Here is a 26519-nt window from a genome sequence, read left to right as displayed (position 1 = left end):
AGCCAACAGAGTTTTCATCCAGGACCTATTTGCTTCTTGCAACATCTGGGAAGAATTCCCCCAGCTACATCAGTCATTCCATGTCCTAACACAAGAGATATGACTCTGTCCCATGAAAGACGCTCTGTGACATTTAACATGACACCGACGGAGTGAGCGCCTTTCTCTCCTATGCAGCAAGTGAAAAGGCAAATAGGGGTTTTCTCTCTCTCTCCAGTTCTGTCCTCATAAGCCAAATGTAAGACATTACATCCCTGTTAGATGCAGGTCTCAGCCTTGAAACACAGATAGAACTGCTGACAAGGAAACAAAGGCTATGGGGGAAAGACATGTAAAACTGCTGCCCCGACCAGTCTGGCTCAGTAGGAAGAAACTGTGTAGTGGTGTAGTTAACTGATAAGTTTGAGTTTTAAATATATATTTTCTCTCTCCTCAGCCATGAATGAGGTTCAAGTAGATCATGAGAACCAAGCTGATGGCTCTGAGTAGGAAGAAAACTGTTCATTTTGCTTAATGCAGTTCTTCAATGCAAAAATGAGAGCATATATCAGTTTCTAGCATCTCAATAATAAATATGGATTTTTCACACATGAGATCATTCTACATGCTTTTCTCACCTTAGCAAAACCTACAATTCCTGTATTTTCAGTACTTTAAGTGATATCACTAGGCATTTGCAGACAAAGGACAGACACAGCCATAATTGTGGGGGGAAAAAAAAGTAAGGATGACGCAAAGACACATAAAGCCATGAGTGATTTCATTTTCAATCCCAGTTAAGAGAAGCATCCAAAGACAACAATTGGTTTTGTGGTTAGTTAGACAGTTCTGCTCTTCTTACAGACCTTCACTTCACCCACCTCACCCATTTGAAACTTACCTTCTCTCCCTTTCAGTTAAAGTTATCCTTCTAGCTGCACAAATTTCCATTTCTCCAGTGCACACAAAGCTTTTCTCTCTTCACCATCTTTATAAATTACTGTATTTTCCCCTTTATTTTCTATTCTCCTTTGATTCTGAAGTGAAAGTAAAAAAAGGAAAGAATATCACCAGATCAGCTGCACATTCAGGATCAGAGAAACACCTACCCAACCACTAGTAACACAACACTGCTGCTTTTGTTTGCCAAAACTGCTACCAGAATATTTTAAACTCATGAATTTCTGACAGCAGTACTGACATCAGGCACAAAATCTCAGGGCTGAAAGCTATGAGAACACTTTCTGGAGAATGTTTATAATGAAATGAATTCTGTCAGTTCCTCATACGTATCAGGTCACACTGGAAAAATACAGTGTCACTGCATCCACTCCCCAGAACACTCTGCTTGTAGCAACAAACACTTTGGTAGTACAGACACCATGGATTCACATGCTTGCCATGTGACTAATATGATGCCACGTGTCACTCCACAGCACACACAAAGTAATTGCTTATGGCTATACCACTGCACAGTACAGCAGTACTGTTCCTCCTCTGGCAACCTACATCCTTACACTCAAGAATACATACGGCCACATCAATGATATCTTCTTAGCTGAACTCATTTTATTAGCTCCACCAACTATAGATATGACCCTTGATGTGGGCATGCAGCTAGGAGGACAGCATTGTGATTGTGGTATTTGCACTTCTGAGAAAGTGAATTTTAAAAATTTAAAAACCTTAAAAACCAAGGAAATGCACAGATGTGAAACTGTTATGGTTGCAAAGAAAGACTGTTACAAATGTTAATGGTTTGATTACAGAAAGAAAAATAAAAAGACATTTTGGAAATACAGGGGGCATTTCAGAAACATTTGGTAAAGGAAAAAAAAAGGAAAAGATTTTAAAATAGGGGGACAATAGAAAAAAAACCAAAGTTTAGGTAGAAAACAAATAATCTGTGTTTCAGCCATATCGAGTTGCAAGAATGAAAAATGCACAGGGCCTTCCACTGCATAGAGGAAGAATCATCAGAGAAGTACAACACACAGATAGCTGGACACTAATGAAGAGTACAGAGACATTCTGCTGTTGACTCCCCTTCACCCCACATAATAATTCTCTTCTCTGTAAGCAGTATTTCCAGTGTTCATCTCACCTCTGTCCATCATAATCATACCTCTTTCTGTTCCTCTCTGTTGGCATTAGCATGAGCACATATAGCAATCTCAGAATCTAAACACTACTGACTAGAAGGAAAGTGGTTACACTGGAAGCAGACTGAAGGATGGAGACGTCAATTCAGAGTCTTAGATAAAAGATGAGAAATCAGAATCACTGATGTTGCCTTATGGCATCAGTTGTGTTTTGACACTTATCAGCAAAACCCAAAGCAACAGAAGAGGAAAAAAGTGTGTGAACAGAAGGAAAGGTGACATAGTTAAAATTTCAGTACAAAAAGGTCAATTACATTCTGAACATGGAAAAGATCAATACTGATGAATGAATGGCCGATACTTGGATGCAATGGACAGTTAGGATGGCAGGAACCTTCTGCAACTAGCATACAAGCCATCAAGAGACAGCCACAGCATAGTGAGATAAAACCCAGACTTCTAAGCTAAGAGTCCACACATGGTATACACCTGAAAGATTTTTTCAAAAATATGTTTTGGCACTGAGCAATATGTTACTGTTATAGGAACACAAGCATATGTCATATGAAGACCTGCAATTAATACAGTCCAGGTGCTGTGTTTGTCTCCTACATGAAAAGTTTTGCCTGCAATGCTACGAGAACTGGATAGGTGATTAAACACAGTGGATTGAAACCAAAATGTATACAATTCTGAAACCAAATAGATGCTGAAGAAAAGTCATTACACCCTTTCATTTAAAATAATCAAGCAAGAAAATGTGTTCTATTTTTTTAATACAGAAATTTATTACAAAACTTCTTCCTCAAAATCAGAACAGTATTGGCTGAACCTTTAAAATGTAAGTAAACCTGGAAAGCTGTGATGCCTGAAGTTACTAAAAGTCATGCTTGAAGCAACTTTTGCAAATATTAGGCATAACCTTTACAGAAAACTCCAACACTACAAAATATACTATAAACACACTTTCTTTCATGGAAACTTGAGCATTCTGAGTTTTTGCCTTTACATTAAAATTTTAAAACATTTTCTACTGAAGCTTCTGCTTAGGTTCTAATTAAACTGCATCTAAACGAAAGACTATTTTTCTCCCTATAGAGTTGTACAGAAGGACTAAGAGATCCTACTATTATACAGTGCAAAAAGTATCATCTTTACATTGATACTGTAGGCAGACAGAAACTACTTATAAAGCAGTGCATTTAACCACAGGCATCGGAGAGCTGGGGTGGCAAGTTGTTTGTTTGCTCTGTAACATATCAAGCTCTTCATAGACAGGACTGGCATCATCTTTGCTAAAAGCTCTCTCAATCCAAATGAAAACAAATCTCACTGCAGCAAGTTTGGCAGACTTTCCCATCCTTAGTACACAAATAGTAATCTCGATTTAAACAACAAAAACAATCACAACAGGCAAAGGAGCAACACAATTACTCTGGGCCCAGGCTCAGCAGGACACATGTAAACCTAGTAGACAACATAAAGGAAGACTGGTTGGAGGAGAAAAGAAGAAATTCCAGTGAAGCAATTTCATTTAGTTTCTCAGAAAGGTTGTGTAGTCAGAAAGAAAACAATGCTTTCATTCAACAATTATAATCTCAAAGTCTTAAAATTGAAGTTCAGCATTGACTAATATATTTTCTATTTGTGCTAATTTCCCATTGTGCTGACCCAATTTAGGAGCAGGATAAGACGTTAATGTAATTCTGTTGGAAACAACCAAAGTCACAGCCACAGCCTTTAAATGTATATTTGCCAATGCGCTTATGTCATTTGCATTAGTGATGGCTCTCTTCTTACAGATTTTCTGTTTCAAAAAAAGATACAAAAAAACCTCATTTTCTATATGGCACTTTGCTTCACAAGAATAAAAGAAGAGAAAGGAGAAAGGAGAGGAGAAAAAAAAAGAAAAAAACAACAAAACCAACAAAACAAAACAACCAACCACCAACCAACCAACCTAACAAAAAAACCCTACAGAGCTTTCTCCTTTATCCTATGTGGACAAGTAAAGAAAGATGGAGAAGAAATACTTCAAGTGAATGCAGTTGCACAGCTTACACAGTCTCATTCTAGACATACTTGGCTACGTATGTGTGACAGTTTATATGTCTGGCCTCCTGCCTGTGTGACACAAATACATCTGCATTCAGTAATCCCCCTACAGAAACATCTCAAATCTGAAGAATCACCTTATTAGCCTTAAATAAGTCCAAGTATCTTTGTAGGCAACCACATTTTACACAAGAAATGATTTCTGAAACTATTTTTTAACCTTGTAACTTTAGTGTGAATTATTGTTCATAACCACAAATATATAAAAAAATTAATGTCTCCGAATAAACATTTTGTTTACAAGCATGGTTAATAACATTCTGTTTTAACATGCTGCAATATCTTCAGATGGTTAAATTCTTCAGGTCCAAAATTCAACCATTTACTGTACTGCCAAAACCAAAGAAGTAATCACAGTGTATACTTTTCCAGTGACAGCAGCAATGAACAAGTTCTTGTAGAAGGTACAGCAGCAAAATTAATCCTTGTGTTAACTTTTACCATCCCCTTTCTCTTCTGAAAAAGTCTCAGAAGGTTTCTGTTGACACTAGTTTTATTGCTCTATTATGTTTATAATGAAATATTATTGCACTTCCCTACAGAAACTATGCAGCATGAAGAGAGATGCTGGCTAGGAAACCACATCCAAATGACAGAAATTACTTGAAAAGCAGACTTACCAATTGTAAGCTTTCAGTTTCATGAAGAGAAGTGGTTTGGAGCTTGGACTTTAGGGCTGTAGTTTGAAGCTGATGAGATGCTATTTCTCTCATTAACATGTCAATTCTGGAACTTGCAATTTGGTAGACATCCATAAAACTTTTAATCATGGCCTTTAAAAAGTAAAATAAATCATCAGTGCCAGGCAGCCTATATTTAAATGTCAAATAGCATACACGCAAATTCATTATAGAAGACCCAAATTTTACTAATCAGAGAAATCAAACAAAGGTTGTAAGCCAGGCAAAATTTCAGTCTTAGGACCTAAACATTGAAAGTGTCTAACATGGGATTTTGTATTCCTTCTAGAATCTTAAATATGAATAGCATCGAAGAAAAGCAGATGACTATGCACCCTAATTAGAAGGTGTTCTGGTGTGCTGTCTTCAAACATGCAGTACTGCATTGAACAGCTAATACCATTTTTTGTTGTATTTAAATACAAGACTCAGTGCAAGTTCAAGTTCTCTTTACAAAAAGCCACTACACAGTTTCAGGTAAATGTTCATACTTTCAAAATGAGCCGAGTTACTGATCCTCCCACGCCATGTTTTAAGAAAAAAAAAAACAGGCAGAAACAAAACAAACACAGTAAACCTACAGATCTCTGAAACTAAATTATCTGATTACAATATAGCTGGGAAAATATAATTGTTTTCATGTATATAGGGGAAGAATGTCTCAACTGTGTAATATTGATCAGACTGATAATAAACTTAGCAGCACAAGAGAGTACAAGTGATTTGGCAGTACTGGTAACTTTATATCTACCCTAAATAGCATTACACTGTTGAGATTATTGGCCTTCTTTACAAGTGGTTAATCACATTTTATAAGTTATAGTTTTCCCTTCTGAAATTACCTGTAGTGAGTTTCTACTGTAAGAACAGACTACAGATAATATGAAATTGGCCTTCTAAATTTAAGTCTGTGGTATAGACAAAAATAAACTTAATACCACAAACAGGCATTCACAAGATTTTTTTACTGTTTCCTTTTCTATTTTCTAAAATCACACTACTGCTTTTCAGAATGAAAGTTAACATAGCTGAAATTAATCAAGTCATTTCATTGTCAAATGTAGAAAACACCAGTGGAAAATTATCAACATCATATCTTTTCTCAGCAGAAAGAATACTCAAAATGTTTTACATACTACGGTGCTAGTCTTAAAAGTGTATTCGCATAGCTCTGTAAGTCTGGCGCTGTCAGCTCTGATCCTGCTTTTAAAATTTTTCATCCACATTCAACGTGACTAAAATGCTGCAGCTCTTCACAAACAATACCAAGCAAGAATGTGGATATATCTCACACCCCATATAAAACTGCCTGAGAGTCTTCATATGGCAACTGCCCACATGTTAAAAATTAGACATATGTTGAAATATGTCTATGGACTGGGCCTGTGACTCATAAACAAGGATTATACCAATGCGTCATAAGAAGCTGTGTCTCAGCTCTCACACAGAAAAATCTTATGTGTTCCTTTCATTACTTCCCACATGATATTTAAAGGTATGACTGAACTAGAATGCACAGAGACGATTCTTTACTGTCTTCCTTTTACCTCTGCTACCACAAGCTAGTGAAGCCTCTACAGCTATACAGCTCCACAACCTATACAGCTCCATCCTGTATCTCCAGGGCCACTCTGAGTCCATGCAGGTACCTAAAACAACAGTTATCAACTCCTTGCTGCTCAAATCAGCTATTTCATTTGTTCTCATTTAATGAGTTTGAAAATTTTCAATCTAGGAAAAATGTTTTCATTCACAAGCTTTTCTTTTCAGACACGGCAAATATCATTTATCTAAGATATCTAGGTTTGGTTTGGTTTGGTTTGTTGTTGTTGTTTTAGTCCAGAAGGAAGCAATAACAGCCATTAACAGTTTATTATTGATGCAGAAGGTTGCACTTACGTACCCATAGGTTCACACTCTTTCCAGTAAATCCTAACTCCCTAGCAAAAAGTCACGGTCAGTTTAGATTTCTCTTGCTCAGGACCAGACTAGGGAAAACAATATTTTTGGGTCTTCCAGTGGGTGACGTGGAATCACTGATAACGAACGTGCAGAACATTCATTCTAAATGCCATTCAGAGGAAGACAAATACTTCGGGTTTTTAGATGTGCCATTGGACGTCATTTATTTAGACATGATTTTACTTAACTCGTGTCAGTCACAGATTGAGTCATGGATCTGTTTTCCACAATATTTCCACAATATTTCCACTTACTAGAATGCTTAATACACACAGAATGGGCATAGAAGTCACTTTTACGTTATAAGATCTGTCACATAACGACTAAATACTTCTCTAAAGGAGTTTGGTGCTTTAATTTAGATCCCTATTTGCATGTTACAGATAAAAATATAGCTGCAGTTCTGGAAACTGTTTCAGGATCAATGAAGTCTGTTGACAGAATTTCAAAGAAGGCACATCTAGTTCTGCAGACTTTTTTTTCCTCTCCTGCTAAGGAGGAGTGTTTTCTTTTGTTTTTAAGTACACATAGCACTAAGATGTATACATAGTTTTTAAGTATGCATAGCAATAAGATACTTCAGCAACCCTCCTGATGAATTTTTATTGCATAAAATTTGGCATTCATACACATTTGCAGCATCTGAATTTAAGCGAGCCTTTCTGGTTTTGAATGTGTTGGTAATAGTGCGACATACAAACTGGGAACAGAACATGAAACAATAAAAATTTCTCTTCCATTACAAAGAAAAATGTTTTAAAAATACATACCAGAAAATGACTTCTGTCCAGAAAGGCCAGACGTACTGATCCCTGTACATTATAGGAGCCAATATTATTGCAACTCAGGCCACTTTAAAAGTTAAAACCTTTTCAGACAGATGAGTAATATAGAAAAGTTATTGGGGAGAAGACTTCACCAAGGAGGCCACAGCAACAGTGGGGCTGAAGAATACTGATTTTAAATATTGCTGGCTCTAGGTGGCTCTGCTTGAGCAGGAGGCTTGAGCAAGATGACCTCCAGAGGTCCCTTCCCACCTCAACCAGCCTGTAATTCAGTAATTACAAAGTGCTACTAAGGACGGAACACTATGCAAGTTAATAATGTTGAAATTTGCAAAGGACTGTCAATTTTAAGAGCACAAATTGTAATTAATTACTCTGCATTAATCAAATAAATAAATGAATTATCAGACACCTGAATGTGTTGGGTTTTTCCTTTTACTCCAAACAATGTCTTATTTTATAAAGGATTTCACTATTATTTAAAGTTATACATCACGTGCTACTGATTTGTCAGAAGCAAATTATAATGGTTTATTTCAAAGCAGCCATAAGGAAGAAGGTCCTTATGATCTGTTCAAAGATGTCTCACCTGTAATACCTGGGTAAGTATAAACATTTCTGGTTTAAGCTACAGGTTGGTGAAGCTGAGAAACCTGAGCTGAGAGTAAAAATAAGACAAACTAATTTGATGCTGTTTGTAAACTACAAACCAGTGAACTCCAGAGCAAAATAGCCAAATTTAAGCTGTGCTTTTTTTTTCCAGATCAATCTTTAAAATGACTGAGAACACTTAACATTAGACACAATCCTCCAGAGGACATATAAAACCAGTTTTTCTCAATTCTGTGTACATTTGACAAAAACAGTAATTTCCTTGTTCCATACACCATTGCTAGAACCAGTAATTTTAAGGTGCACAGTGGTACAGGTGCTTTAAAACAGCTTTTGCATGTATTACTGGGTATAAATCTATAAGATTGGAAGACTCCAGTCTTCAGGAGTCCTTTATATAAAGTGAAAAATAGCTAATACTGACAAATGAAACTATCTTTAAGGAATATGAAACACGAAAAGAAAGCTTTCTTTAAATTAATTTATGAAATTCAAAGGTTACTCAAACTTTGGCTGTTCTCAATCCAGTTATAGTACAAACATATTACAAAAAATATACAGATCAGCATATGCAAATTGGCAGACCTCTATTCAAAATTTTAATGTATTTATTATACATTACAAAACCAGCATCTTTAATTCGAAATTAAAATACTCTACATGTTGTCTCCCTTGCCCTAGCCCTAACGAGAAAAAACACAGCTCAAAACAATTTCTATTTGCATTATGAATTGTATAGAATTGCAAATGGAAGATTCCATTTAAAGTTTTAGACTATTCTGAAGTTACAAAGAAAATACCAAGTGATTAAGAATAATTTTCTTTGGTTTTGTAACTGTTATACCATTAGCTCAGGATCTTATTGGGCCTGCTGTTATCATAGAACTGTATCTCCTGTTTAGACAGAAGAAAACTAAAGGAAGGTGACCTTTTGTGAAATGATGCTTATTAAAAGATATCAAACAGCATGGCAATATAAGCATTGAGTTTGTAACATCAGCTGCAGCAGCTACAATAAAAAGAGCATCTACTTTACACAATGTGCTCAAAAAAAATGTAAAAAGAAAAAGTCAAAATTAACACATGACTGTTAGGTTCTCCCTTCAGGAAATTCTTCAACTAAAAAGAATGTTAGCAGGTAGCAAATTTACCTAAGGGCAACATATACAAAAAGATGAAAAAGAACAAGAGAAGGAATAATGAATGGACTTCAAAAGAATGAAAGATTAACTCTAGTATAACAAAGTGCTTAGATGAGAATCTGAAAAGACTGAGAATTTCATTTATGGTACAGAAGTTGACTGAAGTGCAGTTCAGGCAAAAGCAACTGGTGTGAAACAAAACTCCACAGCATGGAGTTCTGCATACTTAATGGATAACCTGTAGAATGCCTGTTATTACCATCCTGCTTCAAACTGACATAAATAAGATTAGTTAAAATTAGTCCAGAAGACAAAACATACATAAATTACTTTTGTTTTCAGAAGATATCAGGATACTTACTAAAGATTTAAGAGAGCTGTATTTAGGGAATAAAGGACTAAAATTTCCCCCATACATTTTAGTATTTGAAAACCCATTCTGGCTGCCTTGACCCATAGTCCAAAATGTCTAGCAGCATCATCAGTGGAGGATGTAAATGCAATAGCTTCTCAGGCATCAGAAAAAAACTCAACAGAAACAGCACTGAGCAAAATTGCACTTTTGCAGCTGTTTGGCACTTATTCAATTATCTATTCTCCTTGTATCTCATTTCAACACTAAACTTTTTGTTGGGTTCCATTCAAGCGTGGCATGCACAATTTAAATGTGCCAAAAAGCAGGTCAGTTCTGTTACAACTTTTTTTTTTTTCTCAATGAAAGCTGACTCAGTGCCACACACGGGGCCTAAGTCTATCCCCTTCGCTTCAATAACAATTGCTTTACCCTGTAGGTCTCAGAGGATAGCCCAAGGGAATGAAGCTCTAAATAAAAGGCTAGGTTTTCTGCAGGAGGTAATGACATGACTTCCTACAAGAAAATTGAAAAGGAAGCATTGAAATTGACAGAGACTGAAGGGGAAGTGCTTCTACTGGAAACCACAGTGGATGGGCATAAAAACAATTGCCATGAAAATTATTACAAAGTGTAAGAACTTCAAAAATAATACTGATCTTCTAGAAACTGATAAAGACCAATGTGTTTGCTGGTATGATCAGGTAGAAAGCATCTTGAGAATTTTATAGCAAAGGAGCTACCTGCAGCCTTGACTACTCAGAAATATCTCTGGACCATGGAAGCAAATTGCCACTCAACAAAATTAAGAAAATGCAGATTTTTATAGGTCGATGTTTACAAGCAAAGACCATTCTCAGTATCTGTTGTACAAAGTTAAGCATAGCTGCATGCAAAATGTAAAAAGAAAAATAATCACCGCCCCGAAAAACTTGTAGTTTAAGCTGAAGCTATGGGGAAAGTGGTACGAATATATTATACCCCTTCCCATGTTCTTACAGAGTCTTGATACAAAAAGAACATCTCAGTCTGTCAGGGAGGAAGAGAATTTTCGGGCCAATGGTTTTGGCAAGAAAGAAATGGAAACTGAAAGAAACTTCAGGCTGGTATCCTTCCTTCAGCTTTCTCTTTCAGTGTATATTCTACTTAGGGATGAAAAAAAAGAGGGACATATAGTCACGGAAAATAAAGTCCACATTAAAGTGCCCCAACATGAGCATGAAAATCAGCTTAGCGTGACCACAATATATTACCACTGATGAGAGAAGCTAAACAGCAGCAGTCACAACAGAAAAGCCAGGATGCATTTTTATTTTTTAAAAAAAAGGCAGTGTCCCGTTACACATTTAGTCTCGAGGAGAAAGAAGGGAGTAAAACTTCTCATCAAAATTCAGGTGAAATGTCCAGTGAAAGTGCAAGTTGCTTGTCTCTGGATGATGTTGCTTTTGGACTATTGGAGTGACATCTTGGAATCAGAGAAAATGTACAAAAGCTGAAGTACAGAATTTTGTTCCCACAACTGAATTCATAGAAGTAAAATAACTTTTTTAAAGCATGTTCTTTCTTATTTTAAGGGTATCCTACATATAGGATATCCTATATAAGCAAACCAATTTTTATAAATAAGTGTTGACTAAAAACTAAATCTTAACTGTCTGAAATCTAATGGATTGATTTATAGGCGTATGTGTATGATAACAATTCAAGAAGTGGAAAGAAGTTACTAAGCAGAAAAGTCTGAAGCAACTTCACATGGAAGGTAAATGTGAGATCTGGAAAACTCTTCTGTTCATCCAAAATGCTGTCTGCAAACTACCCAACGTAAGTAACTAACTTGACTGTTTGCAAACGCAGTAGAAACAATGAGTTTACTGAAAATTAAACCACAGTTTTTTCATTGGTTTTAAAGAGTGCTCTATTAACCAAGACCAATTTCAATTACTTTTAGTAAAAAAATATGCTTTACAAATAGATGCTACTGCAACTTCTATGTATCCTCTTAGAAACTGATGAAAAAATACAAACGTAGTTTTAAGCAGTGTAGAAAAAGTCTGTCACTGACTCCAGAAGAAGAAAATGATCACCCTACAAAATCTGGGTTCACATTTCCCTCAACACTTTGACTAGATCTATGAAAGGATATAGATTATGTCTTTCTGACCCCAAGAAACAGCTTTTCAATTTCAGATTAAAACATTTTCAAACTGAATTAGATAAACTATTTTACCTATGCTTAGAAGGGGGAAATGTGTCCACTCTGTATTTTCCATGAAAAAAGACTAAGACAATCTCTGCTGTAGTTGCCATTTCTTAGGAGACACTAGGGTCCCTTCTGTCAGGTTTATTTGATATGACAACTACGATTATGTGGCTCATACACAAACAATCATTACTGAGTCCCAATCTTCATATCAGATTTTAGGTCTAACGGAGCCCAGGGACTAGAAAACCATGCAAAGTTTTGTGACTCAGTTACTTAAATTCCTTTGCTTTTCTTATGAAGTGCTCGTGATACCACTGTATTTTAATTCAACATAAATATTTGAAGCTACATAAAGCAACATTTTGTAGTTTTGTAAGGAAACACTAAAGTATTTCTGTTAGGTTGGAGAGCAAACTACTTTTTTCATTTTGGCTTCTCACCAAAACATCAGTTATGTGCAAAACTTCATGATGCCAGCACAGGAAAAAGCACCAGTAAGTCTCTATAGAGAAAGCAATGATCTAGAGAAGCTGAATTGCATTCCTCAGGTAAATGGATACACCCTTAATCTAATGTCCACTGCCACATATAGGATGGACAGGTGTTTTCCCTTCATTCTGCCTAAACTCAGACTTTAGTGAGATAACTAGTTTGCTCCATACATTCTTGAACTTTATCAACATCCGTATTTAAAAAAACCCAACATACAAATGGTTAGATTTTCAGACTTGCTTTCGAGACCTGATTTATGCCATGAAAATGTTTTATTAGAAATTTCAGGGACAACAGCTCTTGTTCCAAAATCCAGAAAGTCAAAGGAAATGTAAAGAGCACAGTACACCTACTACGGACCTTCACAATGAGCACGCATATTAGCATCCCTCTTTCCAAAGCAAAAGCTCGAGAACACCGGCAATGTCTACCAAAAGCGGTACTGACAATAAGCTTGACAATTTGCCATCCTTAAGCTTAGTAGGAAATAAAATATTTTCCTCCCAAAGTTTGCTTTTAACCATCGTAATCTGAGGAACAAGAACTAATAAAATGATCCCTGTAATCTCGGCATATCTAGTTCTACTAACAATGGAGGTACAGTTGAAGAAACCCTTGCTGGGAAAAACTGACTCTATTTTTGGCATTACCATATAGATGACAGGTGAGCTCAACTCAGGAAGGTATAAATCCCAATCAACATATGCTAAAAACTACTGGATAAGTGAGATTCCCCTATACTTAAGTCTGGGCCTCTTCTATGAAAGAGGTCAACAAGCTAAGTGACAAAGCTGTTCACTTGGAACAGCCTGAAAGACAAAGAAAAGAAGACACTAATTTTTTTATTGGCAGAGCTCTGGTTGTCCTCATTCAGACCAACAATTCAAAGATGTGTTGTTACCTGATGAGCGTTTTTAGATAATATTTTGAAAGACATTGATTTTCTGCTTTGTCTTCAGCAAATGCACCACATGTCTTTTCATTAAATGGAAACTCATCATCCAATTGCAGAATAAGATTTGAATTATTACTATAGGTTGGGAACCTGGCAAGTAAGAACAGGCTGTTATAGCCCATTCCCCTGTCTAGCCAACAGTCAACAATTAGATCTGATTCCTTAGAAGCATAAGAGAAAGTGACATTCTGAATTCTGTTTATAAAACTGGATACTTACAGCAACACTGAAAAGAGAAAACTAAGGAGGATAGGCACTTGTGAGATGAGTTTGCCTAGAGATCATAAATTATTCTTCAACAATAGGATGAGAAGTAAAATACTACACACCACAGGGTACCGTAACTAGATGGAGAAAGCCCTTTTTAGTCTTTTTTTACCAGATTTGGTAATAACTGCAGGCACTGCAACATTGTGCGCTTGAGTGGTGATTTTAATGGTGGATCAACAAAAGTGGTTGGTTCTTATCCAAGGACCCCATGCTATCCTAACTTACAAACACCCTAGGGTACAGCATTTTCCGAACTACCTCTGATGTTAATTAGCTACTACTTCCTTGTCCATTTTTCAGAGCTGGACCGCTACTTGCAGTTAGGTCACTTACAAGAAATTATGCCTATGGATGCTCGTAACATAGGGAAATCACTTACCTCGCTTATCAAATCTAGAAACTGCAGATGTTATCTACTGTTTTTCACCTTTTTGAAGCTCAGAAATGAGGAAAGTAACCTGAAAAGAAACACTACTGGTGGAGTGGCAAACAATAGGAGGTGATCATGACGGACGATGCCAAGGCATAACTAGTATAAAGAAGGTCAACTGGGAATACCTATTAACATTAGCATATTAACACTGAATGAAGTAGCAGAAAGCATTTTCAAAATAAACATAGAAAATAGTTTTTCAGAAAGTGTGTATTTAAGCTGCAAAAGTCCTTTCTACAACTCAGGTAAATGCTTAACATTACAAAGGTTCAAAAAGCAATGAGACAATAAATGGCTGTGGAGTACAAAAATATGAATTTTGTTTCAGGATGTCCTTGAACCAAAATGGTGGAGGCTGGGAGAAATTTGGGAGACATTTTAGCACTGTTTCTTACAGTATTGTCTTTTATTTTACTTTCCCCTATCCAACTTGTTTTTAAGTAGGGACAACCAGATTTACAGCTATTCTACGTGCCCTCTAGGCATCAAATGCTTACTCAGTCTCACAGTCTATTTCCCAAAGGAGTAAAATTTCCAGCAAATCTCACATGGACTAAATGTAGAACAAATCAAGCATCTAAGATAGTGACCTTTGCCAAGGTACAGACAAACATCACATTTTGACATGTCAGAGCCTCACTGCTCAAACCCAGTCCTGTGGTCTTTGCAAGCATTTGTAAAAACTTCAGAATTTAATCTTCAACTTGTAATCTTTAGATCGTGCTATATCAAAAGTAATTTATTAAAAATGTTATTCCTTTGAGAATGGGAAACTGGATGGAAGGTCTGGCACTACAGGCAGTAGCAATACCATGATGCCTTGTTCTCTAATCTCTCTCTTTAGTATTTGTCAATTATAATACGATCAGGAAGAGGGTACATAGAAATCGGTGCTGGTATTGGAAAAGAACACACAATCTGCCTCTCAATAGAGAGAAGTCAGAACTAAAATATAATCTTCAGGCATTAAATGGGCATTGCAAGTTTGCCCCACAGGTGGAACAGATGACTGTTTCCTCCTGATCTTTACTTTAGAACTGTATTTTTGTCAAAAAAAGGTCATGGTGTGGAAGCAATTCAAAGGAATTTAAGTATAAGCTCTACCAAGGTTCCAGAAGGATAAAAAAATGGTGGTCTTTCCATGGATATTATCTCTTTAAAATACATTAAAGACTCAATCCTTTGCAGGTAAACTTGCCAACATGCAGGCTGTGTATGCCTATTACTCAGGTTTACAAAACAGTTCCACGTTCACCGTCTATCCATTGCTTTAGCACCCTCCAGCCCTTTCCATTTTCTCTCCAGCCCCTAATTTATTTGTCCTGGAACAGCTATAGCAGTAGATCTTACCAATCCTTAAGAATTTATGCTTTTCACAGTCCAATATAAGAAGAGTTGGAACTCGTGACCTTAGGATTCTAGCAGCACATATCGCTAGACCATCAATCAATTCAGTAACTGAAAAATCAAGACAACAGCTTCTAAGTAGTTAATTATGATTCTTGCAAGATATCAATGTAAAAGAGAAAATTTGCAGCTAACAATATATGTGAATTTATGAGCCACAATTTACACGCCACTCTGTCCCACAAAGATTAAAAAAAAAAAAAAAGGTAGAATTTGGTAAAAAACAGGTTAACTTTTAATCCTTTCAAAAGTTGCCTTCTTTGAATTTCACTTCAGTGGTGTATCAGTTGGGATGCTATCCCAGTCTATTTCTTCACAACAGGACAACTGTGGAATTAAGAGAACAGCCTATTTTTTCATGCCTAGTTTTATATTCTGAAAGGTTTACTGTGTTTTTCTTAATCCTTAAGTTGCATATTCATTGGTATATTTTCATCTAACTGCTGTCACTTATATTGTCATGCAGAAGGGCAAATCAGGGTCAGTTTATGTAAGCGGCATCAATCTGAAAAACTTCATCAGTCTTTATTTCAAAGCATTATGCAAAGAAAGCTGACATTAAGAGAGCCTTAACTGACAGCAAATGAAATCAATCAGCAAATCACTAAGCCATAATAAACTCGCTCAAGTTGTAGATAACCCTTCCTCTTCCAGGTCTTTAACTACAAGGCCCACCAAATGCAGTATCTGGGCAGAAGTGTCTCCCTTCAATCCATTACAAAATTCCTGCAGTAATATGGCGAATTATTTAAAATATTTTTCTTGCTCTGTTTATCAGTAAGAATAACAAACAGATAGAAATATGTTTTATAATAATGGAATACTAAGCAGTTAAGTTTTTAAAAGACTAAACAAAAAATCCTAGCATTTGAAGAAGTTTCTTTTTTTAATTTAAATGTAATTAAGAATAGAAAATAATTTGATTCTGTTTCTACTACTAAGATATTTGTGTAATAAAGTATTGCCTTATTAACTCCTATTGCTTAGACTTACTTGCTCAGCATTTCGTCTTAGTTTTTTAAATTAAAAGAACGAGCAAAAAAATGTAAGGCTCCAGACAACTCCTAATCTTTCATGGTATTCACTACATGAATTCTTTTTGTAACCCGTAAGACTATCAACAGTTTAACAGCTATGCTTCTGAATGGGCTTATCTGTTTTACAACAGTACACAATGGAGACAATATTAAACAATAGTCACGTGCAAGCTATGCAGTGGTTATCTGGTAAAATGATTCCTTTTCTGAAGACACTGTGCAAAGATAATCCCATGCAGTTGTGAAAGACAGGACTTCTGAAGCAAGAAAAATTGCCTAACCAACAAGGTGCTCTGAAAACAATGTTTGTTATTTTCTGTTATTGAATGATGCTTTATTTTTGCAGGTACAGCATTTAGGAGCCTGCCCTTATTCACTGAGGCAGCTTTGGGTACATATTGAGATCACTATGTCTCTAGAGCAATTTTTCTCATAAAAGAATAGTGACTAGAAGTCAATAAAGATGCTTCCTGTTATGCTATAAGATGCAGCAACCTGGTAATCAGATGGAAAACAAAACAAAACAAAACAGGATTAAAGCAGAAGCAAAACTAAATAAATAAACTTGGTGAATGAAGAGTATATTTAACACAGTTTTTATAGAGACTTCTTGCATATCAACACAGATAATTCATAAAGAGATTACCTGCACACAACAGATGTAAATGTATGTAAAAGTCTAAGTGGACAAAGGCAGGTAGTTCCACGATTGCTCGACAGGGTCAAGAACATTTTCCATTAAGAAGGTTACTAAAAGGTTAAATTATTATATACTAACTTTGACATTCAAGATAATCAGCAGCAGATCTTAACTAAAAGTTTTTACAAAACTAGTAATGCTTATGAAAGAGGCTGGACAACAGCTAGTAGTTTCACAGGCATAAAGAGACAGCTTTCAGTAACTGATTAATTGGTGATTACAGCTACTAACTTAGACATTTAAGGTCCTGTAGTACCAAAAACTTAACAGGGTGGGGGGCAATCAGTGTACCAGCTAACTACAAAGCCTTCTGAAAACGGTTCTTCATATAGTGTCCATTTATTACAATGAAGAAAGGCAATGGATGAAACAAAAGAAGTGAAAGCATGGCTAAGAAAGCAACGAAAAGGGCTAATGATGAGGGGGAAAATGAGGAAAGGAGAGAGAGCAATAAAAAGCCCATAGAGGACAGGGAGGAGAAGACTGCTAAAAGAAATGCTGTGAAGAGGAAAGGAAGTTGGGAATCTAGCCCGCAGAAAGGAGAAGGGGTCTGAAATTCAAATTTTGAAAGACAAATTTCCAACACCACTGGCATTTTGAAGATGCTTCACGTTTTATTTTTTAAATGGTGTTTTGCTAACACACATTAATGTTATGTTTTAAAATAATTATAGTTAAAATAAACTATGCTAAAATGGTTTCTAAATATTTATCATCATGATACAACCTATCTGGAGACTTGACTTCAGATACCAGCTGAACATATTTGAAGAGATTAGAGCTCTTTATGGTACATCTCGTCAATCTGGTTCTTTGAATTTTACTTAGTTGTTAATTAATGTTTCTTAAACTCTACACCAACTTTATTTTTGACAAACTGAAGTTTGCAAAAGAACAGGGTTGCAAGAGGTGTCATCCCACTCTAATGAGTTTAAAGCACTTATTTATGCGTATTTCAACTCCAGGTGCAAGTGCGATGTATCGATATATTAATAAAGAATCACTGTTTCCTTAGTATATTGGAGAGGAGAAGAAAAGAAGGGGATGGCAGCCCAGGCACTGTGGAACTCCTAGAGAATGAAGACCCAGTTTTATCCAAGAGGAAGCAGCAGTCTGATTCCAAAGGAGGCAGCATTCTGACCTCTGTAATGAAATGCGTAATTCCTTCTGTGTGTGAAATGGTGGAAGTAAAACACCAGAACTGTGTACATGTTGAGCACACGTATATATAAATGCAATGTCTTCAAGAATCTCTTAAAGAGGTTTCTCCTTTTTGAAGTATTAAGAGGGAAAAACAAACAAAAACCCACCACAATTATTTGTTCTTTTAACAGCCATGCCATTGAAAAATAAAGAAAAAGGATCCAAAACAGAAGTACAAGATTTAAGTTTTCAAGCAGCTACTCCACAATTAATTCATCCCATTAAGTCCTCATACCAGAAGTGATTTATGTTTGAAAGACTTGCCCTATGCAGAGGATAGAATCTGATGACAGAATTATAATATTACCTTCGAAATCACTTGCTTTCTCAATTTGGTAAGAACTTCTTTACTGACAAGTAAACATGGAAATGATAAAGTGCTTACTATTTCGAGAAAAATTATCAACAGAATTTCGCATATCTTTTACCTTCTAATCTATCAAGCATAAATCTAAAATTAATGAACAAGCGAAAATAAATACAAATTAAGAAGCTCCTAAGACTTTAAACTACATTTATCTTTGCCCAATTAATCAGAAAAAGCAGACCTACAACACAATCAGATAATGCGCGACTAAATCATACATGAACACATAATTTACATAAAATAAATGGTAAAAACCTACTCCTTCATAAATTTGTAATGACTATACACTAACACTGAAGAGATGTCAGCACTTGGCTATATTACTACCACCATTATAAGCCTTTATGTTATTACTGCACTTTTCATTTCAAATTACCTCAAAACACCTGAGAAACGCAAAGAAGCACATATAAACCCCATGTGGACTTCCTAAACCTGCGTGAACAGATGGACACACGCTGCAGACAGAGACCGAGGGAAAGCAAGACAGAGGGAGCACAAGGTGGGGGAGGGAGGGGCAGAGGACGAGTGGGGACAGAAAGACAGAGAGAGTGGCAGAGCAAGTGAGACAGGGAGCAGGAGAGAGAGGTGGAGGGCGAGAGACCGAGGCAGAGCAGTAGGCAGGGCTGGGCTGAGGGACAGCAGGACTGTGCGCACCGCAGAGCGAGCAGCACGTCGGGGAGAAGGAGCACACTGCGCTGACTGGAGAGCATGCACCCTCGTTACACCAGCAGCCTGCCTGTAGCCTCGTCCTCACATCTGCTTTTTCATACACCACATCAATACGTTAAACATTAACATCCTCATTAAAGTCACCCACAAAACTCACCCGTTTGGATTCTCTAATTCACATAAATCCTGTAAAACAGCAACACAAGTTCGCCTGTGAATATCACTTCTCTTTCAAACCAACATCCAGAAGTCAAACCATATCCTTTAGCAACCAGATATTAGAGGAAGCAGAGCCCACCATGCCAAATATTGACCAAAAGCAACCACCACAAATTAATAGGGCCAATTAATAAAATACGCAAATGGAGACTTAGAAGACAGAGGTCAAGGTAGCTCGCATGACAGAGAAAATGATTACTCTTTCCCTAATTGCAAATCTGCAGGCAGCCACCACGTGTAAACATTAGTGTCTGTCTGATCACACAGCCATATGCATGTCTTTCAGACGTGCAGCGGATGTGCTTCTGACAACCACTGCTAGTTTCTTGTTGCCACTGTTTTTGCACTGACAGTGCCTGAATAAAATCTATTACTTCTGTGTATTAGAACACCTGGGACATCCTCCATAAATACAGTCCTCCTGTACCTCCTATAAAACCAACCTGAAACAATAGATGCAGAGCATAACCTATGTACACAGGGCAAAGCCACCAATTTGTGTGTTGTTAGCCTTTCCCTGTTTAGGAATCAAGCACTCGTACATCAAGTACACATTCCACACCTTACTGCTGTTGCAAAACCAGTCTGAGGTACCTAAATTTGCTTCAAGAAGTTTCTTTCATGCCAGTTCTTATCCTTCTGCATCTACACTTCCAAACAGAAGGAATTTTTTGTGAGAGTATACCATGCTTAACTATTTATACATGAACGTTTAAACCTTATATGGTTTATCTGGGGACTTTACGCGTTGTTTTTTAGGTCAAATTGCTTGCCGAGAGTATTAATTAAATATTTGATGTAAAAGTACGTGAGACAATTCTGATGAATCTTCTGAATTACTACTTTTTGTGTGAGCCAATAACCTCTTTCGGAACAGAGAGCCAAGAGAATATTATCCTCTTCCTAAAGGTGTAGCACAATTCAATTTCATATTTGATAAACAGTTGATAACCTTTACTGGTTAATTTAAATAGTCGGCTGCCAAGCAACACTACTAGAATTAGGAATTCCATCTTATTTCAGTTGCGCTTTTTCACCCTATATCCTGTATTTATTGGAGGCTTCGCGCAACAGTTTCACATTTTGTCTTCAGTGGGAACATTCAGGCACGGCCAGAACAGCACACCTTAAATTCTGTTCTCATGTGTTTCAGGTGCTTGAAAACAATACTGTAGTTTTCACTTTCAAACTTAACTAAGTAACAAACAGCACAACTTTGTGACATAACGTGCTTCACAGCAATTAAATACCAGGTGAGAGCGTCTCAAAGCTACAGCAATTATATCATTTTACTCTTCGAGATATTGCACTTCTTTCATTACTTGTCTATCTCATGTGACATTTTCAGACTATTATGGTAATTCTTGTTACAGTTTCCAAGAATTTAACAAACACCTGAAAATTAAGTCATACTTTCACTACTTGCATGGGGCTTTAGAAGACACACAGTGCAAGGACATCCTTGTTGAGTAACTTAATTTCAACCTATTATGTAATTTTGCAATTCAAGAGCCATTACATAAAGTGTGGGCTTTGGAGAAGGCACACAGAACTTTGTGTCTCAAATATTTCATTTAATTAGCTAAAGGTAATTGTACACTAGAGTATACACTAGAGTGTACAACACATTCTTTAAAAGATGCATGCCACTTCTTATGCAGCTTAACAGTTATTTCATTTGGGAATGACAGGGGGTTTATTTGTGTGTTTGTTTGATCAGCCCTGTAAGCATTCATGGTACTTGGAATGTTGGATCTATTTGCTAGAAAAAATAACCTTCTGGTTTTACAAGATAATTAATTAAGTGTGCCACAAAGAAGAAAATCTCTGATAGCTTAGTTCACAGTCAAGCAACTTAGGTTCATCACAACGACCTTCTTTGCACTTGTCTCCTATAAAGAAAGCATATTTTTCCCAAGAAATATTCACATAGAGATAAGAGCAACTGAAAAATTCCAGGAGTTCCCATATACCAAATGACAAGGAACACAATGCTGCTGAGCCCATCAAGTAAATTAAGCAAAGCATATTTCATTCAAAACACCTTTAAGAGCCATTTGCTTTACGAAAAATTTGAAAGAAATATAACCTGTGCAGATGTGTACGCACACACAAACGCACTAGATTCTTTGCTTCCTCTCTATGATGAAAAAATGATACACATTGAAACAATAGATAAAAAATATTATTAATTACTGATTACAGCCACCTGCTATGAACCAGATGCATGCATAACAAAAATAAAACAATGCAATCTTCTGTGAGTACTTACAAGTTCTGATAGCCTGTTCTTTATCCCTATCACACTAATTTAGCATATTAATTTTTGTGTCATTTTAAAAATTTTTTTAAAGAAACCATCAGACAGCAAAAAATTTAGACCTGGGAAAAAACTCCATATGTCTAACACTTGCAGATAATAAGGGCTTTAACTGAAATGTACTTGTCACAGACGAACTATAAAATACATGTAGTAGTAGTAGCAGTTATAGAGACCATGCATGCAAACAATTCCAGTGGTTTTAATAAGTGTCCACGAAGTGATTACTAACTGCTTGCCTCATTCAAGATTGAAGGATTGCCCTTAATAAAATTTTGCATACAGTGAAATTAAAATCGATTAGCTGAATCACAGCTATAAAAGGGAAATTTTATAATAAAATCTTTATAATATACTTAGAAAGTTATCAGACACTATGTAACTAGAAGCAAGGAGAGGAGAGAAAAAGGGAAAGGATAAAAGGAACCGGACAGTCAGACAGACTGTAAACCACTGATGCTGTTTGTGTATGTACAAGTAACGATGTCTAATTGGAGCTGTGGGGTAAACAAAAACTACGTTTACAGTACTGCACCACCATACATCGCTATTTGTTCATTATACCTCAAGCACTCTGCATAAATGTGAAATACAACTCTGTACTTCTGTTTCTCTGAATCTTCTTAGAAAGAAGGAACAGGCTGTCTTGCAAATCCTTCTACAGTCATTCTGAGGTCAAAAAGGAAAGGGAGTGGGGATGAGAAGAAAAAAAAAAAAAAGGCAGCTACGACTGAATAAGCCACCAAATTAGAAGATCAGTATTTAAAAGCTGGTGATTTCTATGACAGCTTCTTTGAAAAGATGCCACCTGTGGAACTTTTTTGCACAGCATTAAAAGTGATCATCAGTGTACTGGGGAAACATTTGCAACTCTGCCCTCTGCTAGGGAAGTACAGCTGTGTTAACTGAAGTTCACGGGAATGTCAGGTGCTACTTATTACTACTTTATTGTGGAAACACAATAATACACAGATAATTTAAATCTTTATCATATTGAAACGCAGGCACGCAAGGAAGCAACAGTGAGAAATGTCCAGCTTAGAATTTGCCTTTCTTGAATGTCTGATTGTGACCCTGTTCCTGCAACTATGTGCTGCCTCTAGAAGAAAAAATTTACAATAAATTTTAAAAGATTATTACAGAAAGGTACCCATGCTATGCAATACTTGCATTGTCTGAGTTCCTTGCACTTTACATGACTATCCTCTCTCTGATGCACATACAAGAGCACAATGAAAGAAGTACATACTCACTCTGCCTTTTGTTCCATCATTGAGAAAATGAAATAGTGTATCACAAGAACGAAGTAATTCTGCACAGCTATACGACTAAGAGATAGTTTGTGTGTAAGAAGACATAACAAACTTAAAAACAATAAGAAGGCATTGCAGAGACTCCATTTTTCAGAACTGAAAATATGTACATTTTAAGTTCAGTTCTCTTTTTTCCATAATTTTCTCCTAATGAAATTAGTAATTTGAAACACGGAAGTCTTTAAATTTACATGAACAAAATAGCTTCTATATTTAAGCATTTCAAATATCAGTTTCTTTTATATTAGCAATGCTCAAAAATCACTATTACTTCTAAAACTGTAATACATAAAAATCTGATATGACCAAGAAGCAGCATAAAAATCCTCTTTTTATTTTCTTATTTATCTTTCTTAAATCAAGAGGGAGGGGGACAAAAAGGAGGGCAGGATAGAGTGATATTAATTCTCAAATACTTTTCCTTTTTCCATGGTCATATTCCTGTCAGTTATTTAACATTATAACTGCAAAATTTAAAGTTCACATCATCTCTGAAACAGCGTATGCAAGAGTATATATGGAAATTATTTCTCTTTCAACTGTTGACTGCAAAGTTTCGAAGCTTTTTAAGCTTTTTGTTCTCCAAGTATTCAGAGCAGTCTAGTTTCTTGTTCTATCTCAGATGCAAAAAAGGAGAAAAAGAAACAGGATAATTTTAGACTCTAACCTGAAATGCTACAACCTCTGGCCTGCCCTTCAGCCCTTCCACTGCAAAGGTCTCTAGGTGCAGTTTGGGTAGCTGCAGGGTGAAGTCATTCCTGGTTGCTGCAGTCCGTGACAGCAAGGTCTGATCTCTGACCTAAAGGGAAAAAAACAGCATCAATGGTAATTCCCCTTCAGACACATTAACTGGGATGAACTGGGTCCCCTTGAGCCCACTGAGTGGACTTGCATTGATCGCTGGACCTGAAATCCATGAATAAATTTAGGACTAATTGATTTTTCGTTGCAAATAAATCTCTAATTCAGAGGGCTGGGAGAGAATGTTAAGAAGAAAAAGCATCTTCCCTTGGTCTGAAATAAGAAGGAAAGAAGAGACACTAAGGGCTCACAAGCCCACCTGGTATGTACATTTCACAGATCTGTCCCCTGTAAAAACCTCGTAAGGGAAGAAATGGTAAATGTACTTCTGACTCAAACAAACAGCAGCTATGAAATTAAAAAAGTTCATGTGATCATACAAACAAGAAGCCAGCACGTGAGTTCTGCGTGCTGCAGGGAGATCGTACCAGTCCTGCGCAATAAGGTCCATTTAATGTCAATTCAGTTAAACCCCACATTAAAATGAATAATCCTCAAACAAAGCAAAATAAACCAACCTGTGGCTCTGCAATTAACAGATGGAGAAGGGAAAAAAAAAAAAAAAAAAACAAAACCAAAACAAAACACAGAATGTTAGGGATTGGAAGGGACCTCGGAAGATCATCTAGTCCAATCCCCCTGCCGGAGCAGGAACACCCAGATGAGGTTACACAGGAAGGCGTCCAGGCGGGTTTTGAATGTCTCCAGAGAAGGAGAATCCACAACCTCCCTGGGCAGCCTGCTCCAAACAAAACAAAACAAAACAAAAAACAAACCAACCAACCAAAACAAAAAACCAAACAACCAAAACCTAAAAACCCCACAAACAGAAACAAACAAAAAAAACCCCACAAAAAACCAAAACACCCTCCCACTACTAGACTTCTTATTGCGGGCTCGTTGTAAGAAATAATGCGCTAATCGGTATTAATTGACCTCCATACAGTTTATAACTATTCCGATTCGAGTGGGAAACGCTAGGACTCGCACGGAATTCGGCCAGTCCGATAGCTGGTTAGTTAGTTTCGCAGCAGCCTGAAACCAAAGGCCAAAACATTCCCCGCTTCCCCCCGCCGCCCCCGCGCGCGGGCCGTTGGTGCCACAGCGCCACCTGCCGGCCGCGCCAGGAGCGGGCCGGGCCGGGCCGGGCCGGGCCGGGGCGGGGCGGGGCGGGGCGGGCGGGCGGCAGCCGCGCGCGGGACAGACCCGCTGGTTCCCGCGGAGCGCGAGCCGATTCACCGACGCCTTTGCCTGCGCGCGCGGCCGGGCCCGCCCGTGTCGCGCGGCGTTGCGGCCGTTACTTTCAGGTAACGCAACGTCTTCCCGCGTATTCCGGCACGTAATCGGCCCGTCGGCGTGGATGTGGAATTATGTGTATTTAACACGTAACTCCCACGGGCCGCCACTGACGTTCATACGCTGCTGCACACCCGTTTTTCATCCTACTTAACACACAAATGACCATGTCCCACCCCCAGGAGAACCCAGTGGTCAGACGAGATTCTAATACGGATGGATAGATGCACGTAAAAATACATATTAGTACAAATGAAGAGATGAAATACGTTCATTTGGCATAGACTGTCTCTGTTGAGTAGCAACAGCTAGTACTGCAAAAATAATTTACTGTCTCTAACAACAACACACAGCCTGATACTAAAACTTATGCTAAACATATACTAAACACATATAAATCAACAAATACAACATTTACTAAATACTATTTTTAAAACTTAAGTTTTTCTTAGAGGCTCCCTTGCTCAAAAGAACTCACCAAATATGAAATAAAACATATGTCCATTCATTTTAAATCCCAAAATACCTTTTTGTAACCACTTACAAAATTAGGTTTTTGTGAAATGTTGATTATGAGTGAACGCATTTCAAATAATAGCACAGGCTTTGAAATCTGCTCTGAAAGAAGTATGCATGTGTAAATCTACTGATACAAAGAAGAAATTTTTTTTTTCTTTATTCATTGCTCTGTTCTGTGGGAATAGGGAGCCCTACATTTCCCAAGTTGACCTAAAGAATTCCTGTCAATACCTGTGGCTGCCAAACATATGCACTATGATGCAATTTTTATAACAGGAAAGGTCCTCTACACATTTTTTGCACACATAGTGCACTAGGTTCAGGATACACAGTCCTGTGAAACAAACATACTCTCTGGAGTATTCTGTCAGCATGTGTAATTCCGGTCAGATGTTAACCTTGCTGAATATAACAAAATGCATTGCTTTAAATACACACATACACACACACGATTTACATTTTTATAGCTTATATATCCCAACTTCTCAGTGTCTTTGCTGCCAGTATGCACACAGATAAAAGACAACATTAATGTGGATTAAGGTACTAAGAATTTATCAACATCAAACCACCAGTGTTTTGC

At 37.0% G+C, this 26519-nt stretch overlaps 1 protein-coding gene across 3 annotated transcripts in view; it reads right to left on the bottom strand.

Annotated features, from left to right (window-relative positions):
* The window catches only part of CCDC171 (coiled-coil domain containing 171), a 155500-nt gene that overhangs the window by 18294 nt on the left and 110687 nt on the right, over positions 1 to 26519 (bottom strand). For 2 of the 3 annotated variants that reach the window (XM_065656381.1, XM_065656383.1), the window contains 3 exons: positions 23988 to 24119; positions 4817 to 4969; positions 881 to 1016 (listed from right to left, as the gene is read on the bottom strand). In XM_065656381.1, coding sequence (XP_065512453.1) covers positions 903 to 1016; positions 4817 to 4969; positions 23988 to 24119 — 399 coding nt within the window. In that variant the 3' untranslated portion in view covers positions 881 to 902. The remainder of the gene's footprint in view (positions 1 to 880; positions 1017 to 4816; positions 4970 to 23987; positions 24120 to 26519) is intronic. The other variant, XM_065656382.1, reaches the window with a different exon arrangement.

The sequence above is a fragment of the Caloenas nicobarica genome, chromosome Z (assembly GCF_036013445.1).
Source record: "Caloenas nicobarica isolate bCalNic1 chromosome Z, bCalNic1.hap1, whole genome shotgun sequence".
Classification (NCBI taxonomy): domain Eukaryota; kingdom Metazoa; phylum Chordata; class Aves; order Columbiformes; family Columbidae; genus Caloenas; species Caloenas nicobarica.
Note: the sequence above shows the minus strand (reverse complement) of the source record. Positions and strands in the feature narration are given on the sequence as shown.